The sequence below is a fragment of the Callorhinus ursinus genome, unplaced genomic scaffold (genome assembly GCF_003265705.2).
Source record: "Callorhinus ursinus isolate GAN/ISIS: 27379988/994484 unplaced genomic scaffold, GSC_fseal_2.0 scaffold78, whole genome shotgun sequence".
NCBI lineage: Eukaryota > Metazoa > Chordata > Mammalia > Carnivora > Otariidae > Callorhinus > Callorhinus ursinus.
The window spans coordinates 520,504-539,821 of record NW_027397140.1 but is presented as its reverse complement, the minus strand read 5'-3'; the positions used below and the strand labels follow the sequence as shown (position 1 = coordinate 539,821).

Below are 19,318 nucleotides of genomic sequence, written 5' to 3'. Positions count from 1 at the left end.
ACTTACTGCAGGAGGTACCCAGGCAGGAGAGTATGTAAGCAACAAAGACAAAACAAATTGGTTTAAAAAAAAAAAAAAAAAGACTATCTCAAAGTAAGTATGGTCTCTTAAAAAATGATGATTATGATGATAATCAATTGAAGGAAAATTTCTTTTCATGTCTTAAATCAGAAATGTATCTTACATACTGCAATTGGGAGCATTCTTCTTTTAGGGGCACACACACACACACACACACACACACACACACACACACCCCCCACAAATCAGTGTGTCTTAGATCCAGTATAATAATAAACTACCTGACAATTTAAACACACAAAGTGGAAAGGGGAGTATAGGTTTAATGCAACCTATAACCCCTATGTTTTTCATGAAGAGAAGTACTGGTTAACACTTTGTGGAATTAAGAAATATTTAATTTTTTTGTAGCATAATTAATGTCCAGAAATCAAATTGAAAAGTTTAGGAACAATTAAAGGTACTTGAAAAGAAAAAACTTTTGGAAATTTTATCAAGAAATTCTCAAATTGGATGCTTTTTTAAGAATCAAGCTTTGTAAGTGAATTTTTAAAATGATACAACTAAAGCATAAGGACCTAGAAAGATGGAATAAAGCAACAGAAAAACTACGGCACCAGACAAATATGGGCCAAAAGGTCAGTCCATAGCACTGACCAGACAGCAACATTGCTACAAACCAGGGAAGCGACAAACAACTGGGTAGATTTATGAAAGGGACCACAATGGGCCTAATAAATGAGCTCTTAGAGAAGACTTTAGGGAAGAGAAGTACTCTCCAAACTTCTGTTAATTTAATTAATGTAAGTAAACATTACATTCATCTATGTGCTTTTTAGAAACCAAGGCAAAAATGGGGAGAGAGCAGAGGAGGACATGACTGGGTACATACAAATCCTTGTATTATAAAGGGAAAAATTACTTTGTTAAGAAAAAACAGTCTCTTAACATTCAGTCATAGGATTTTTATTACCAAGAGAAATAGGATGACCAAAGATTTCAGCTATAGTTTTACAGAAAGACTAAATGAATGAATGAATGAATGCAAGAAAGAAAAAAAGAAAGAAATGAAAAATATTTTTTTAGCTTTTCTTATTTTGACTTTTAACCTTAACCTTCCCTGTGACAAAGTGGAGGTACTACTGGAGGGAGCCCAAGCTTACTGAGTTGAACTTTCACACTCCAGAGGAGAGATTGGCTAGCACATCCAGCTGGTCTCTCAATTAGCTATTGCCTCACCCAGTTGTTTCCCCACACAGAAGAACAGTAAATTCAAGACTGACTCCATGATGAATACAAACAAGCTGATTATAGCAGAAATAACACAATCCATACACACACTTACCTGCATGCAGAGACTGACTTCCAGGATAAATTTAAGATAACTAGACTGATTTTTTTAAACCTCATACAAATTATACTCCATCATAATCTAAATAACCTAATCTAAGTAATCTAAATACTTTAAATACTTTAAAATTTTCATTAGCAGTTCACTGAACAGTATACATAAACATTATTACAAATACCTAAGACACTTACAAAGGGAGGGAGAGGAAAGGAAATCATTAATACCTGAAGTCGTAGAAGATTCAGGGTTGCCACAGCCATGCACTCTTTCTCTTGAGGTGGGGGCCAGTCAGCAGTGCCATCCATTCCCTCACTCACTTGCCGCAGTAGGAGGTCCAGCTGCTCAAAAGTCATTGAGCAGATGTCTACCACAAATGGGACACGGAGGCCAATGGACCACTCAGAACAAGATGACCAAGCAAAACTCTATGGACGAATCATAAGAACCTAAAATGAATCTACACATTCAGCTCTTGGTCTGTTTCACAGGAGAGATTCACCGTTATGAATTACAAAGATGCCTTAAATTATTACTTACTCATCCCTCTAATTGTCCCAAATGCACATGTACTTTCATGGTTGTCTAGTTCATACACTATCAGTTTCCAATTTTCTTTCTCATTTTAGGACCCAATCTCATTGTACCACAAATAAAAAGATAAAAAGTTTAAAATCTTTTCACTCTCAAAATTAATGATACACATTAATCAGGCAGTGAGGATCATAATCCACTTGAACAGCTACAAGTAACTGTAAGTAAATAATAAAAGATTAGGTATATTTAATCTGTAGAGCAACAGCTAAAAAACTACACAAAGAGACAATAAGTTAAAATGGAATACTAAAAATTATTCAAATAACCCAAAAGAAGTCAGGAAAAGATTAAGGAATAAAAGAGAGCAAGCAAAAAACAATGTTAGAAATAAATCCAACTTATAGATAATTACATTATATTTAAATGGTCTAACCATACAAACAAAAAGTAGAAGTTGTCAGAATATATGAAAATCAAAACCTAACTATATGGTATCAACAAGAAATCTACCTTAAATAGAAAGATTAAAAAAGGCTAAGTAAAGGGATAGAAAACAGCTATATTAATATCAGACAAAGCAAACTTCAGAGGAAGGAAATTACCAGGGCTAAAGAGAGACATTATATATGATAAATGGGTCAATTCACCAAAAAGACAGAACAATGTTGAACAATATGCATTTAACTATAAAACACATGGCAGTAAAAACTGATAGAAATAAAAGAAATAGATAAATCCAAAAACATAGTTGAAGATAACAAAACTACCCTCCTAATAACACAGACCAGAGACAGAAAATCAGTAAAAATTAAAAGAAATGAACAAAACCATCAATGAACTAGAACAAATTGACATTTATAGACCACTCGGCAATAGCAGAATAGTCATATTTAGAATATTTAAACATAAAATTATCTAAAAGAACTGAAATCATATTTTCTCTGAACATAATAAAATTAAACTAGAAATCAACAACAGAAAGTAGACATCAATAAAAACTAGATGAAAATAACTAAAAAAATCTCAAAGCACTTGAAAATTAAACAGGTTTCTACATTCCAATTAAAATGGTAAAATATTGATTCTAAGTAGACTGCAAAGAGTTAAGTATGTATATGATAAATCCTACAGCAACCATTAAAAAAAAACTATATAAAAAATAGTCAAATTCAAAATAAGTTAAGTGGAATACTAAAAAAAGTTCATATACTCCAAAACAGGCAGGAAAAGCACCAGAGAGGAACAAATAATAGAAAACAAACAAAAGCCTAACAACAAAATGGAAGACCTAAATCTATATATGTCAAAAATTACAGTAAATATACCAATTAAAAGACAGATTGGCTCAAGAATTTTTTTTAAAAATGCACCTATACATGTACCCAAGAAACTCACTCTATACATAATGAGATAGGCAGGTTAAAAAGTAAAAGATGTAAATCTAAAAAAAACATGTATAGGACTTATACACTGAAAATGCTGATAAATGAAATCAAAGAAGATGTAAGTAAATGCTTAGACATACCATTTTCACTGACTGGAAGACTATATATAGCAAAACTGCCAATTCTCCACAAACTGGTAAGAGGTTGAACACAATTCCTATTAAAGTCCAAGCAAGATATTTTTGCCAATATAGACAAGACTATTCTAAACATTATATGGAAAAGCAAAGGAACTAGAATATAGACTTCTTATATAGCTACAGTAAATAAGACCTATGATACTGGCAAATTCCCATGAATATATCTTATTTCAATTTAAAAATTTTCAAGTAAAAGGATGGAAAAACTACAGCATGCAAATACTAATTAAATGAAAAGTAAAGTACCTACATTAAAATCAGAGAAAAGAGACTTCATAGCAAAGAACAGCAAGGATAAAGAACAATTGCATAATGATAGAAGGGTCAATTCACCAAGATGACAAACCTAAAGGCAAACCTAAATCCATACACATCTTAAAAAAAAAAAAGAGCTTCAAAATATATAAAAAATGGACAGACCCATCCTAAAATTTATATGGAATCTCAAGTGACCCCAAATAAACAAAATAATCTTGAAACAGAGAACAAAATTAGAAGACTCAAAATTCCTATTTCAAAACTTACTACAAAACTACAGTAATCAAAACGGTATGGTACTAGCATAAAGTACCAATAAAATACTGGCATACAGACCAATTAAACAGAATGGAGAGCCCAGAAATAAGCTCTTGCCTAGTACAGTAAAATGACTTTTGACAAGTACCAAGACCATTCAATGCGGAAAGAACTTCTACAAATGGTGCTGGGAAAACTGCAAAACAATCAAATTGGATTCTTACCTTACACCATATACAAAAAGTAACTCAGAATGGATCAAAGACCAAAACATAAAAGTTAAAACTAAAGCTATTAGAAGAAAACACTGGATAAAATCTACATGACAATGGATTTCTTGGATATATGACACCAGAAGCATAGGCAACATATGAAAAAATAAAGTGGACTTACTCAAAATTAAAACTTGTGTGCATCAAAGGACACTATTTCATTCAAAAGAATGAAAAGACAAGCAGAGAATGGGAAAAAAATAGTTGTAAATCATATTACCTGCCACAACATATCAAGAACTCCTCAATAAGGAAAGGAAAAAAAAAAAACACAATTCAAAAAGGGGCAAAGGACTTAACAGAGACATTTCTCCAAAGAAGATATACAAATGGTCAATAAGCACATGAAAAGATGCTCATAGCTTTTCTATAGGAAGTGCAAATCAAAACCACAGTCCGATACCACTTTGCACCCACTAGAATGGCTTCAAACAAACAAAGGCAGAAAATAACTAGTGTGAACAAAAATGGGGAGAAATCGAAACCCTTGTGCCTATCTGGTGGGAATGTAAAAATCATGCAGCTGCTGTGGAAAACAGTTTGACAGTTCCTCAAATTCCTCATAATTAGCATATGATCCAGTGATTCTACTTCTAGATATATACTCAAAAACACTGAAAGTAGGGACTCAAATAAACATTTGTACACTAATATTCATAGCAGTATTATTCACAACAGCCAAAAGATACAAATAACTCATGTGTCCATCGAAGGAGGAATAAATGAACAAAATGTGGGATATACATATAATGGAATATTATTAATTCTTTAGAAAGAATAAAATCCTGAAACATGCTACAAATGGATCAACCTTGAAAACGTTATGCTAAATGAAACAAGCCAGACACAAAAGGTCAAATATTATATGATTCCATTTATAAGAGGTATCTTGAAAAGGCAAATTCACAGAAACAGAAAGTAAATTTGAGGTTACTAGGGACCATGGGGAGGAGAAATGGAGAGTAATTGTTTAATGGATACAGCTTCTGTTTAGGATGATGAAAAAGTTCTGGAGACAGCAGTGATAGTTTTACAATCTCATGAATATACTTAATGCCACTGTTCAGTCAACCATAATTTTTTAATGACCAAAAGCACTGCTATTAAAAAAAACTGATGGAACTGAAAAAAGACATGGAGAAATACATAATTATACTTGGATATACCAACACTACCCTCCCAGAAAGAAACAGAACAAGCAGACAGAAAATCAGCAAGGATGTAGAAAAGAATACCATCAATGAACTGGATTTAATTGACATTTATAGAACACTTCACCCAACAACAGCAAAATACATCAACAATAAAATACACAACTCTTTTCAATAAACACACTGAACATTCACTTAATAAGAGAATATATCCTAAGACCTAAAATAAATCTGAACAAATCTAGAAGAACTGAAATCATATAGTCTGTTCTCTAACCACAATAAAATTAAACTAGAAATCAGTAACAGAATGGTAACAGAACAATCTTCAAACACTTTGAAATTAAATGACACAATAATCCATAGGTCACAGAGCAATTTTTGAGAGAAATTAAAAGAGTATTTTGAACTGAACAAAAATGAAAATACATCAAAACAATGGTGCAATTAATGTGGGTGCAATTAAAGCACTGCTTAGAAGGAAATTTATAGCATCAAATGCTTAAATATTACAAAAGAAGGGTCTAAAATTAACCTAAGCTTCCTCCTGAAGAAACTAAAAAAAGAGCAAAATGAACCCAAAGCAAGCTGAAGGGCGAAAAAAATAACAAAGACAAGAGAATAAACCAATGAAATAGAAAGCAAAAAACAAGGGGAAAATTAATGAAATTAAAATCTAGTTCTTTAAAAAAATCAATAAAATGGATAAACCTCTAGGCGAAAAACTGGCAAAAGAAAAAAAGAAGAAAATTACCAAAACAATATTACTGCAGACCCCAAAGACTTTGAAAGATTAGTAAATGAATACTAAGGAAAACTTTATACACAAAAATCAGACAACTTAGAAGAAATGGAACAACTCCTTGAGTGTTACAAACCAGGAAAATCCACTCAAGAAAAAAAAACTCGAAATAGTTCTGTATCTCCCAAAGAAATAATTTTTTACTTAAAAATCTTTTGAGAAAGAAATCTCCTGGCTTAGATGGATTCACAAAAAAACATTTAAAGAAGAAATAACACTAATTCTACACAATCCCTTCTAGAAAACAAAAGAGAAAGGAACACTTGTCAACACTTTTTATGAGGCAGTTTTACCCTGATAAAAGATAGACATACAGTATAAAACCACAAAAAAAACCCCCACAAACCAATTATCTCCTATGACCATCAGCAGAAAAATCCTCAACAATGTAATTAGCAAATCAAATAAAGCAATATATAAGAAAGAATAATATACCATAACCAAGCGGGATTTATCTCAGTAATGCAAGGTCTGGTCAATATTTGAAAAATAATTAACATATTCTACCATATAAACAGACTAAAGAAGGAAAACTACATGATCATATCATTTGAGAAGAAAAAAAGCATTTGACAAAATTTAGCATCTATTCAGTATTAGAAAAAATTTTCAAAAAAGTAGGAGTTAAAGGAAACTTTCTTAATCTGATAAAGCATCTACTAAAAAAATCCTACAGTTAACATCCTAGCTAATGGTGAAAAGACTAGAAAAATGCTTTCCCGCTACAATCAGGAACAAGGATGTGCCCTCTCACCACTCTTCAGCATCATACTGAATACAACTACAGGATATAAGGACAACAAACACAAGTCAGTGGTATTTCTACATACTAGCAATGAAGACATGAAGCCAAAATTTCACAAAATATCTAACCAAACTATCTACTCAGTACCTGAGCAGGTCCACAGGCAATTCCAACTATGTGTTTGGTATCCAGTCCTGGCAGTGCAGCGGGTTCTGGCTTGGTCACACGCAAGGTGTCAAAGTGCTGGCACTGGTCGTTGCTCCCCCAGCTATGGACCTCGCTGTCCTCAGTCAGAGCCAGGCAGTGGGTGGAGCCTGCAGCCACATCAATTACCTTCTTCCCTAGGAGGAAAGAGTGATACAATACAGCTTCACACCTGACTTCTGCTTAGGTCATTCAGGTCAGGAGGTATTTAATGTCAACTTCTAAAGGATAATTCATTGCTTTCATATTATGCATAATTCCTCTGCTTCATGTATGTTATTAAAACTGTTACGTTTTACTAGCTATAATTTATTAAGACCTATAGCCTGAAAATTAAATAATACTAAGGTATGAAAAGGATCTTTTCCTTACCTTAGTATGAAAAAAGTTACTTTTTTCTCCTTATTCAGATTTTCATTCAGAAGGAGACAAGTGTATTTTAATAAATTAAGTCATATTCTCCTGTCCCAAGTATAATCACACAAAGTGTATCCTTTTTGCCTCAATGAGACTTTATATTTTTAGAATATTTTTAGGTTCACAGCAAAATTGAGGAAAAGGCACAGAGATTTCCCATATACTCCCCACCCCAACACATGCATAGCCTCGCCCATTATCAATTATTCGCTTTTTTTTTTTTTTTGCATGTGAATGTCTACTTGTTCCAAAACCATTTGTTGAAAAAGCTACCTTTGCTTCATTGTACTGCCTTGGTTCCCTTGTCAAAGATCAATTAACTATACTTATGTGGGTCTATTTCTCAGCTACTTCGTTCCAATGATCTATTTGTCTATACTTTAGTCAATGTCATACTTTCTTGATTACCGTAGCTTTATATTAAGTCTTGAAGTTGGGTAGTGTCAGTCCTCCAACCTGCCCTTTTCCTTCAATACTGTGTTAGCTATTATAGGTCTTTTGCCTCTCCACATTTTTTTTTTAGAGATTTTATTTATTTATTTGACAGAGAGAGACACAGCAAGAGAGGGAACACAAGCAGGCGGAGTGGGAGAGGGAGAGGCAGGCTTCCCGCGCACCAGGGAGCCCAACGCGGGGCTCGATCCCAGGACCCTGGGATCATGACCTGGGCCGAAGGCAGACGCTTAACTGACTGAGCCACCCAGGTGCCCCACCTCTCCACATTTAGAATCGGTTTGTCTTGCATTAAATGTATAGATCAAGATAGAAAGAAATGACAGTATTCATTCTTCCTACCCATGAACACAGAATATCTCTCAATTTATTAGTTCTCCTTTGATTTCATTCATCAGTTTTGTAATTTTCCTCATATAGATCTTGTATTTATTTTGTTAGAGTTATACCTATATATTTCACTTTTTTAATACTAAGTAAATGGTATTTTGTTTTTATTTCAAATTCCACTTCTTAGTTGCTGGTATATAGGAACTAAGGTATATACCAAGTGACTTTGGTATTTTAACTTTGTATCCTGCAACTTTGCTATAATCATTTATTACTTCCAGACTTTTTGTTGATCCTTTCAGATTTTCTACATAAACATTCATGTCATCTGTGAACAAAGATAGTTTTAATTCTTCCTTCTCAATCTGTATACCTTTAATATCCTTTTGCTGTTTTGTTGCATTAGCTAGAACTTCCAGTATGATTTTGAAAAGAAATGGTGAGATGAGACATCTTTTCCTTGTACTTTATTTTAGTGGGAAAGCTTCAAGTTTCTCACCATTAAGTATGATGTTAGCTGTAGGATTTTTATAGATTTTCTTTATCAAGTTAATGAAGTTCTCTCCATTCCTAGTTTGCTGAAAGTTTTTATCATGGATGGGTATTGGATTTTATCAAATGCTTTTTCTGCATCGATTAATATGATCATGTGATTTTTCTTGTTACTCTCTTGATTTGATGGATTACATTAATTGGTTTTTTAAATGTTGAACTAGCCAACATTGCATATGTAGAATAAATTCAACTTGGTGGTGATGTTTAATTCTTTCTATATATTGTTGAATTTGATTTGCTGATATTTTGTTGAGGGTTTTTGCATCTATATTCATGAGACATGTTGGTCTGTAATTTTCTTTTCTAATAATATTTTTGTCTGGCTTTGGTATTAGGATAATGCTGGCCTCGTAGAATGAATTAAGAAGTATTCCCTTTGCTTCCATCCTCTGAAAGAGCTTATAGAGAATTGGTATAATTTCTTCCTTAAATGTTTGGCAGAATTCACCAGTAAACCCATCTGGGCTTCATGCTTTCTGTTTCGGAAAGTTATTAATTATTGACTTAATTTCTTTAAGAGATATAAGCCTATTCAGTTTGTCTATTTCTTCTTATATAAATTTTGACAAATTGTGGCTTTTAAAGAAATGGTTCATTTCATCAAAGTTAACAAATTTGCAGGCATAGAGTTGTTCTTAGTATTCCTTTATCATCTTTACAATGTTAATAGGATCTATAGTGATGTCTTCTCTTTCATTTCTCATATTAGTAATTTGTGTCCTGTTTTCCTTTTTTCTTAGCCTAGTTAAAGTATATTGATTTTTTTAATCTTCTCAAAAAACCAGCTTTTGGTTTCCTTGATCTTCTCTATTGATTTTGTTTTCAATTTCATTGGTTTCTTCTCTAATTCTCATTATTTCTTTCCTTCTTCTTATTTTGGATTCAATTTGCTCTCCTATATCTAGTTTCCTAAGGTGGAAACTTAGACTATGGATATTTTTTTAACATCCATAACCACAGATAATTACAATTTTTTTTTCTTGTGATGAGAGCTTTTAAGATCTGTTCTCTTGGCAACTTTCAAATATGCTATAAAGTGTTAACAGCTACAGTCACCATGCTGTATATTATATCCGCAGGACTTATTTCACAACTAGAAGTTTGTACCTTTTGACCACCTTCACCCACTTTACCCACCCCCCGCAACTCCTCCCACCTCTGGCAACCACCAATCTATTCTCTGCATCTATGAGTTTGGTGAGGGTTTTGAGGTTTGTTTTTTTTTTTTTTAGATTCCACAAATAAGTAGGATTATACAGTGTCTGTCTCTCTCTGACCTGTTTATTTAGCATAATGCCCTCAGGGTCCATCCATGTTAACACAAACGGAAGAATTACCTTCTTTTTTATGGCTGAATAATATTCCATCATATGTATATACTACATTTTCTTTATCTACACATCTACCAATGGGACACTTAGGTTGTTTCCATATCTTGGTTATTGTGAATAATGCTGCAATGAACATGAGGATGCAGATACCTTTTTGAGTTCACATATTTACTTCCTTCAGATAAACACCCAGAAGTGGAATTGCAGGTTCATATGGTAGTTCTTTTTTGTGACGCCTCCTTACTGTTTTCCACAGTGGCTGTACCAATTCACATTCCCATCAACACTGCACAAGGGTTTCTTTTTCTCCATATCCTCACCAACACTTGTACTTCTTATCTTTTTGATAATAGCCATTCAAATAGGTGTGAAGTGTTCTCTCACCTGTAGTTTTGATTTGCATTTCCCTGATGATTAATGATATTGAGCACACACCTTTTTCATGTACCTGTTGGCCATCCATAACTCATCTTTGGAAAAATGTCTACTCAGATACTCTGCCTAATTTTTAATCAAATTGGTTATGGGGTACGCTTTTTGTTTTACTACTGAATTTTAAGAATCCTTTATATATTTTGGATATTAACCCCTTATCAGATATATGATTTACAAATATTTTCTCCCATTCTATATTCTATAGGTTGCCTTTACATTTTAGTGGGGTTTTTTTGTTGGTTTTTTTTGAGAGAAAGTGAGTGTGCCGGGGAGTGGGGGGGGGCAGAGGGAGAGAGGGAGGCAGACGGAGAATCTTAATGAGGCTCCATGCCCTGCACAGAGTCCAATGTGGGGCTCAGTCTCACAACCCTAAAATCATAACCTGAGCCAGTACTAAGTGTCAGATGTTTAACCAACTGAGCCACCCAGGCACCCCATCTTTACATTTTATTACTGGTTTTCTTTCCTATACACAAAGATTACTTACTTTAGATTTTTCTTCTTTTCTAACATATGCCTTCTAATTTCCTTCTAAGCACTGCTTTCACTGCATCCCACAAATTTTGGTAAGTTGTTCTCATATTCATTTAGTTCAAAATATTTTAAAATTTCTTTTAAGACTTTTGTTTGACCATGTGTTATTTGGAAGTTTGTTGTTTAATCTCCATGCATTTGGGGATTTTCCAACTATCTTTCTGTTACAATTTTTAGTTTAATTCTCTTGCAGTCTGAGAACAGACACAGTTTGATCTCTCTTCTTTTAAATATGTTAACGTGTGCTTTATAGTCCAGATTGTGGGCTATCTTCATTATGAAAGTTTTCTAAAACAAAATCTTTTTCTCCAAAGTGAAATGATACAAATATGTTTTTCCTATTTAAATGGTATTAAGGTATTGTATTTTTGCTTAATAGTAAATCTAACATGACCAACACAAGGGATATTTTCAGAAATGTCAACGTAAAAAATAATTCAGCTACAAAATTCTACCTGAGTAAGGAAAACAATTCTATCTTGAGCCTATCATACATTGACATAGTGATGGCCAAAATGACTGTACCATCAATCATTTAAATGCTTTCACAGTAAGCTATCTCTGTATCTAATAAATGGAGCTGAGGAAGCAGATTTCCTTTACTAAGTGAAAAAAATATATAAACAAGAAGGCTAACAAAATTCAAACACAGCTCCATAACATACAACCAACTGTATTACCCTACAACTTACCTCAGAAACTTAGGAAATAATAAATACCATAATACCTTCTTGTCATCAAGGTATTAATATGTTTTAAAGATTTTATTGATTATTTATTTTTAGAGAGAGAGGGAGAAAGCACATGCATGTGCGAGCAGGGAGAGGAGGAGAGGGAGAGAGAGAATCTCAAGCAGACTCCATGCCAAGCACAGAGCTTAATGCGGGGCTCCATCTCATGACCCTGAGATCACATCGTGAGCCAAAACCAAGAGTCAGACGCTTAACCAACTGAGCCACCCAGGCACCTTAAGGTATATGTTTTAAAATAATAATGACAGGGAAAGAAACAAGCAAGTCCCATGTAAAAGTCTCAATTCCAAACTCCCTTGACAAAAAAGCAAAAACACAAAGTAGAATCTAGCTCAGGGATTCAACAAACCATCCCTCATGCAAACACAGGCCAAGGACTGTTTTTGTGAATAAAGTTGTATTATAACACAGCCAGGCCCATTTGTTTACATATTGCTATGGCTCCTTTTGGACTACAACAGCAGAAAAGAGTAGTTGAGACATACAATATATGGTACTCAAACCTAAAATACTTACAGTCTACTCCTTTAAAAAACAGTCTGCCCACCCCCTTTAGCACTACAGGCCACCTGATACACCTATCACTAACCTCTCCCACACTTCAGAAGGCATCTGCAAAGCACACCTACATGCCTTGGCTCCCATTCTATCTAGAATGCATGCTGGATGCCCTTGAAATCAAACAAGCAGGACTTACCCATCAAGGATAAGTTCAAGTGAGAATACTCCAAGGACCCAATCCTATCTCCCACTACATTCCCACAGCACCGTGCATATCTGTCATCTTAGCAATGTCTACACTATAAGTATCAGTAACCTCACCAACAGAAATTCATCCCACTAAGGTCATATTACTCAATGATGAAAAGATGCCTGCCACAAAAAAGACTTACCAATACTAGTAAAACTGAATGAGTTTCAAATGAAATCTGGTGAGAATAATTCTACACCATTTTTTTTTAAAGATTTTATTTATTTATTCAGGAGAGACAGAGAGAGAGAGGCAGAGGAGGGGGGAAGAAGCAGGCTCTCCACAGAGCAGGGAACCCGATGTGAGACTTGATCCCAGGACCCCGGGCTCATGACCTGAACTGAAGGCAGACACTTAACCAACTGAGCCACCGAGGTGCCCTACATTGCTTTTTAATAAAGACAAACTACTTTCCATTATTATCTATACCTATGAAAATGTGAGTAAAAGCCTTCTAATGATAAGTCATTCATGAAATATTAGGTTAAAAAAAAAAACCTGCAAACTTTAAAAGATTACTGAAGAAAAAGCTTCAAAGAGTTTTAAAGGTTTACATTTTACTCACCTTGCAAGCCTTCCAAGAGTTTGGGATAACGAACATGTTCTTCTGTTCCATGCCCAAGTCTCTGGTTGTCACCTTTTCCCCATGAATAAACTTGGCCATCTTTCGTCAAAGCAATAGAAAATTGACTTCCACATCGAACCTTCACAACATCCAAGTCTTGAAGCTTCTCAATAAGCTTTGGTGTTTTGCAGCCATCACTACCACCTCTGCCCAATTTCCCATAGTCACCATCTCCCCAAGACCACACCTGACCTAAAAAAACACAAATATATTTAAGTAAAAATAACTGTATATCTTAATGCAACTTTTAGATGGCTCAAATACTCAATATAACCCATAACAAACCTACACCATTAATATATTTAGTTAACACTATACAGGTGACTAGTGGCCAAATGAAATCCAGTTTATACTTCAGGTTGATACAGAAGCAATTAAAAAAAGGATAGCTGGGTTTTCTTTTTGTTTTAGCTAAAAGAATAATGAAGTCCTGACCCGTACTAGTTTGGGCTCAACAACTGGGTTCAGTTCAATCAAGTAGTGAACATAGAACAAAAACTCCACTGCCTCCATAAAATACCGTAACTTGGCCCACCACAAGAAGTTGCAGCTCCCTGACCACTGTCTCTCAGGTCTGTCTGCACACTGTTCCTGTCATGCTCACCACAAGTTAACTGCATGACAGCATCTTTTTCCAGTAATATTTGTTAGTATAATCTAGTTAAATATTACATAAAGGGATAAAACAAATTACAAAAGTGTGGTTGCATTCTTTTTACTTTGATAACTAAGCTAAAAACTTCGCAAAAATGCAATAAATGTGAATTATTGAAAAAAAAAATACCTGGTAAAACCTACAGAAGATGAGAAAAGAAATGAGAAGAAATGTAAAAGAAATCAGATTGCTCCATAAGTGACTAAGTTCCCATTCTATTTTAAATAATCAGATGGTAAGTATATTTTTAGGCTTTGTGGGCAATGTGGTCTCTGTCACAACTATCCAAGTGTTCCCGTCACAGGAAAGCAGCCACAGACAATACGTAAGCAAGGTGGCATTCCAATACAAGTCTATTTGTGAAAACAGCCAATTCCTGATCAAAAATTATAGATGATACACTAGTGGGTGGTCAATGACATAAACACACAAATGCTCAATGCAGCAAACCCATACACAAACATCAGAGAATGTGTATAAAGAATGTGTATACACTTATATGCCTTGCAAAATGCCTGTTGTTCACATAGCCCAGCTGGCAATTCCCACTTTCTCCAATGTTTTCAGTGACTATCACCCCAGAACCAGACCTTACAGGTCAGGATGCTTCTACTATACCAATCGTCTCAAAAAACACAGTTATGTAGCAGGAACATTTCCCTATATGACCAAATACCAATGTGAGGTAAAAAGCATGCATAGTTTCCAATCACAGCAATTTAGTCAAAACTTCAAACAGCTTTACCTTCATAGCAGTCTCACACAAAGAATTCAAGAACAAACCCTAATAAGACTTATTCAAGAAAAGACTTTCTGGCTAAGAGGTTTATAAAATCTATTAATCACTCAACTATGGACACTTAAAAACAACAAGATGTCAAATTGAAAGCTTCATGCCAAAAGAGAACTTTAAGATGACTGATGAGACCCATCTTTTCTCTAAGACTTACAGTAACAGAAGATGCCTCTATGTCTATCCCTTCAGGGGAGGCGGGGCCTATGTGGACATGAAGATGCCTGAAATATTCTTTCTCCTCTCACTAAAGAAATCCCCAGGGAGGGGAGTTAAGATGGTAGAGGAGTAGGGGACCCTAAGTTTGTCTGGTCCCTGGAATTCAGCTAGATAGTTATCAAATCATTCTGAACACCTGTGAAAAGAGATCTGAGAAAAGAAATACTGCAATTCTACAAATAGAAAAGCAATCGCTTTTTGGAAGGTAGGAAGTGCCGAGACTTGGCATCCAGGGTGATATATCTGAGGAAATTGCAGAGAGGACTGCCTATTTAAGGAGGCTACTGCAAAGTATTATAAGCAGCAGGACGCAAAATCGGAATTTTATGAGTCTGCTACAGTGGGGGACATCACTGGATTAAAGGTGCTCAGGTGGCAAAGCAGGGTGGAATCCCAGGTGGGACAGCATGGTCTCAGGATCCCGGGGGCCACAAGAAGAATGGGAGTGCCTGAGTGCGGCAGAGTTCTCAGGCATTGGAGCGGGGAAGCCGAATGAAAACAGCAAGTCTAGGTGCCAGCTTTTGGCTCTGTGTTGCTGTAAACTGTAAACTGCGAACTGCTGCATGGTTGCACAACCACTCTCCGGGCAGGGTCTAGGCAAAAGGCAGAAGCTCGGGAAGACACCCCACAAGCTCCCAGCAGGAACAGCATGGGTCCACGTCTCATGAGTCCAGAAAAGTTTGTGGAAACCTGAAACTCCGGCACATGCCTGAGATAAAAACAGTCAGTCACAGGCTGAGTGAACACAGAGTTCAGACAAAAAACAGGGAGACAGAGTGATTGACTACTTTTCTGTGAGGACTCACTAAAGAGTGAGGGACACCAACTTTCAGCTCCAGGGATAAAGATCCGGGCACCACTATTTTCATCCCGCCATCAGTGCTGAAAGCCTTCAAGGAGCAAATCAGTGCCACACAGTGCAATCCAGAGCCACTTACACTGAGCCCAGCAACCTGGCAAGGGAGGCACAGTTCCACCAGGGCAAGGGCACCTGAGAATTGATCAACAGACCCCTCCATCGAAAGACCAGCAGGAACAACTGGAGAGCACCAAGTTTACAGATGATAGAGAACTGCAAAACTTCAGCTCTTGGGGAATACAGTATATAGCATTTGTGGGGTTTTTTTCTATTTTAGTCTTCCAGTTTTATTTTCATTCACCTAATTTTCTTATTTTTTCAATTCTTTTATTCTTTTTTCTTTATGTTCGTCACCATACACTATATCATTAGTTTTTGATGTAGTGTTCCATGATTCATTATTTGTGTATAACACCCAGTGCTCATTACAGCACGTGCCCTCCTTAATACCCATCACCAGGCTACCCCAACCACCCCCGCCCCTCTCAAACCCTCAGTTTGTTTCTCAGAGTCCACAGTCTCTCATGGTTCATCTTTCCCTTTGATTTCCCCCCTTCATTTTTCCCTTCCTTCTCCTAATGTCCTCCATGCTATTCCTTATGTTCCACAAATAAGTGAAACCCTATGATAATTGTCTTTCTCTGCTTCACTTATTTCACTTAGCATAATCTCCTCCAGTCCCATCCATGCTGATGCAAATGGTGGGCATTCATCCTTTCCGATGCGTGAGTAATATTCCATTGTATATATGGACCACATCTTCTTTATCCATTGCCCTTCAACAGATGAATGGGTAATTTTTATTTTTATACATGTTTTACATATATATATAAATATTTGTATACATATAATTTTTGGTTTACTTTCACTGTATTTTACACACACACACACACACACACACACACACACACACACACACAAAATTATCTTTCTTTGCTATTCTGGGATATAGTTTCTCTTAACAAACAGACCAAAATACACCCAGGATCCAGCTTATTGTTTCGCTCTGTTTTACTTCTTGTTTGATTTTTTGTTATTTTTTTTTAATTTTATTGATTTATTCATAAGAGACAGAGAGAGAGACGCAGAGGGAGAAGCAGGCTCCCTACCGAGCAGGGAGCCCGATGCGGGACTCGATCCCAGGGCCCTGGGATCATGACCTGAGCCGAAGGCAGACGCTTAACCATCTGAGCCACCCAGGCACCCTGATTTTTTCTTATTTTGTTTTGTTTTTTTCTGTTGTTATTTTTGTCTATTCTCTCATTTTCTTCTATTCTTTTCTCAACATAATGATGAAATGGAGACACTCACCCCAAAAGAAAGAAGAGGAGGTAATAATCACTGCCAGGGATTTAATCAATAACAGATATAAGTAAGATGTCTGAACTAGAATTTAAAACCATTATAAAGATACTGGCTAGGCTTGAAAAAAGCAAAGAAGACAGTAGAGAATCCCTGTATAAATAAAAAATTAAAATCTAATGAGGCCGAAATTAAAAATGCTATTACTGAGATATAGTCACAAACAGAGGCTCCGAAGTGAGGATAAAGAAGGCAGAAGAGCGAGTCAGACAGAAGAAAAAATGATGCAAAATAAGGAACCTGAGAAGGGGGGAAGAAAAACAACTACAGGACCATGAAGGGAAATTTCAAGAACTCAAACACTATAAAGCAAAATAATATCCAGATAATAGGGAGTCCCAGAAGATGGGGCGGGGAGGGGAAGAACGTTCATTTTGACAAAGTATAGCTGAGTACTTCCCTAATTTAGGGAAGGAAACAGGCATTCAAGTCCAGGAGGCCCAGAAAATCCCCTCAAGATCAATAAAAATAGGTCAACATCTCAACATATAATAGTGAAGCTAACAAATTTCAGAGACAATGAGAAAATTATAGAAGCAGCTCAGGACAAGAGGTCCTGGACCTACAAAGGTAGACATATCAGGCTGGCAGCAGACCTGTCCACAGAGACCTGGCAGGCCAGAAAGGACTGACATGATATATTCAATGTGCATGCTAAATGGGAAAAATATGCAGCCAAGAATACTTTATCCAGCAAGGCTGTCATTCAGAATACAAGGACAGATAAAGAGTTTCCAGGACAAACAGAAACAAAAGGAATTTGTGAACACTAAACCAGCCCTACAAGAAATATTAAAGGGGATCCTTTGAGCAAAGAGAGAACCCAAAAGTAACAAAGGCCAGAAAGGAACAGAGACGATATACAGAAACAGCAACTTTACAGGTAATACAATGGCACTAAATTCATATCCTACAGTAATTACTCTGAATGTAAAATGACTAATTGCTCCAATCAAAAGACATAAGGTATCAGAATGGATTAAAAAAACAAGACCCATCGATGTGCTGTCTATAAGAGACTCATTTTAAACCCAAAGACACATCCAAATTGAAAGTGAGGGGGTGTAAAATCATTTACCATGCTAATGAACATCAAAAGAAAGCTGGAGTAGCCATCCTTATATCATACAAACTAGATTTTAAACCAAAGACTGTAATAAGAGATGAGGAAGGACACTGATTCATAATAAAAGGGTCTATGCAACAAGAAGACCTAACAATTGTAAATATTTATACTCCTAATTTGGGAGCAGGCAAATACATAAACCAATTAATAACAAAACTAAAGAAACACTTTCATAATAATACAATAATAGTAAGGGACTTAACACCCCACTCATAGAGATGGAAAGATGATCTAAGCAGAAGATCAACAAAGAAACAAGTGGCTTTGAATGACACACTGGACTGGATGGATTTAACAAAAATATTCAGAACATTTCATCCTAAAGCAACAGAATACACATTCCTCTAGAGTGCACATGGAACATTCTCCAGAATAGATCACATACTGGGTCTCAACTGGAACCAGAAGACTGAGATTATACCATGCATATTTTCAGACCACATGCTTTTAAAACTTGAACTCAATCACAAGAGGAAATTTGGAAGGAACACAGATACATGGAGGTTAAAGAGCATCCTACTAAAGAATGAATGGGACAACCAGGAAACTAAAAAACAGTAAAATAATACATGGAAGCAAATGAAAATGAAAACACAACAGTTCACATACTCTGGGATGCAACATCCTAAGAGGGAAGTATATAGCAATACAGGCCTTTTTCAAGAAAAGTCTTACACACAATCTAACGTTACCCTAAAGGAGCTGGAAAAAGAACAGCAAATAAAGCCTAAATCCAGCAGAAGAAAAATAGTAAGATTAGAGCAGAAATCAATGAAATATAAATCAAAAACAGTAGAAGAAATCAGTGAAACTAGGAGCTGGTTCTTTGAAAGAACTAGTAAGATCGATAAACCCCTAGACAGATATGTCAATAAGAGAAAGTACCCAAATAATAAAATCATAAATGAAAGAGGAGAGATCACAACCAACACCAAAGAAA

At 35.5% G+C, this 19,318-nt stretch overlaps 1 protein-coding gene across 6 annotated transcripts in view; it reads right to left on the bottom strand.

The window, feature by feature from the left end:
- The window catches only part of HERC2 (HECT and RLD domain containing E3 ubiquitin protein ligase 2), a 264,269-nt gene that overhangs the window by 156,516 nt on the left and 88,435 nt on the right, over window positions 1–19,318 (bottom strand). For all 6 annotated transcript variants that reach the window (XR_012376642.1, XM_073887396.1, XM_073887397.1 and 3 more), the window contains exons 15-17: window positions 13,305–13,556; window positions 7,125–7,318; window positions 1,597–1,797 (exon numbers count right to left, since the gene is read on the bottom strand). Coding sequence is in view for 5 of the 6 variants with exons in the window: in XM_073887396.1 (XP_073743497.1) it covers window positions 1,597–1,797; window positions 7,125–7,318; window positions 13,305–13,556 (647 nt within the window). In the remaining variant the exon portion in view is untranslated. The remainder of the gene's footprint in view (window positions 1–1,596; window positions 1,798–7,124; window positions 7,319–13,304; window positions 13,557–19,318) is intronic.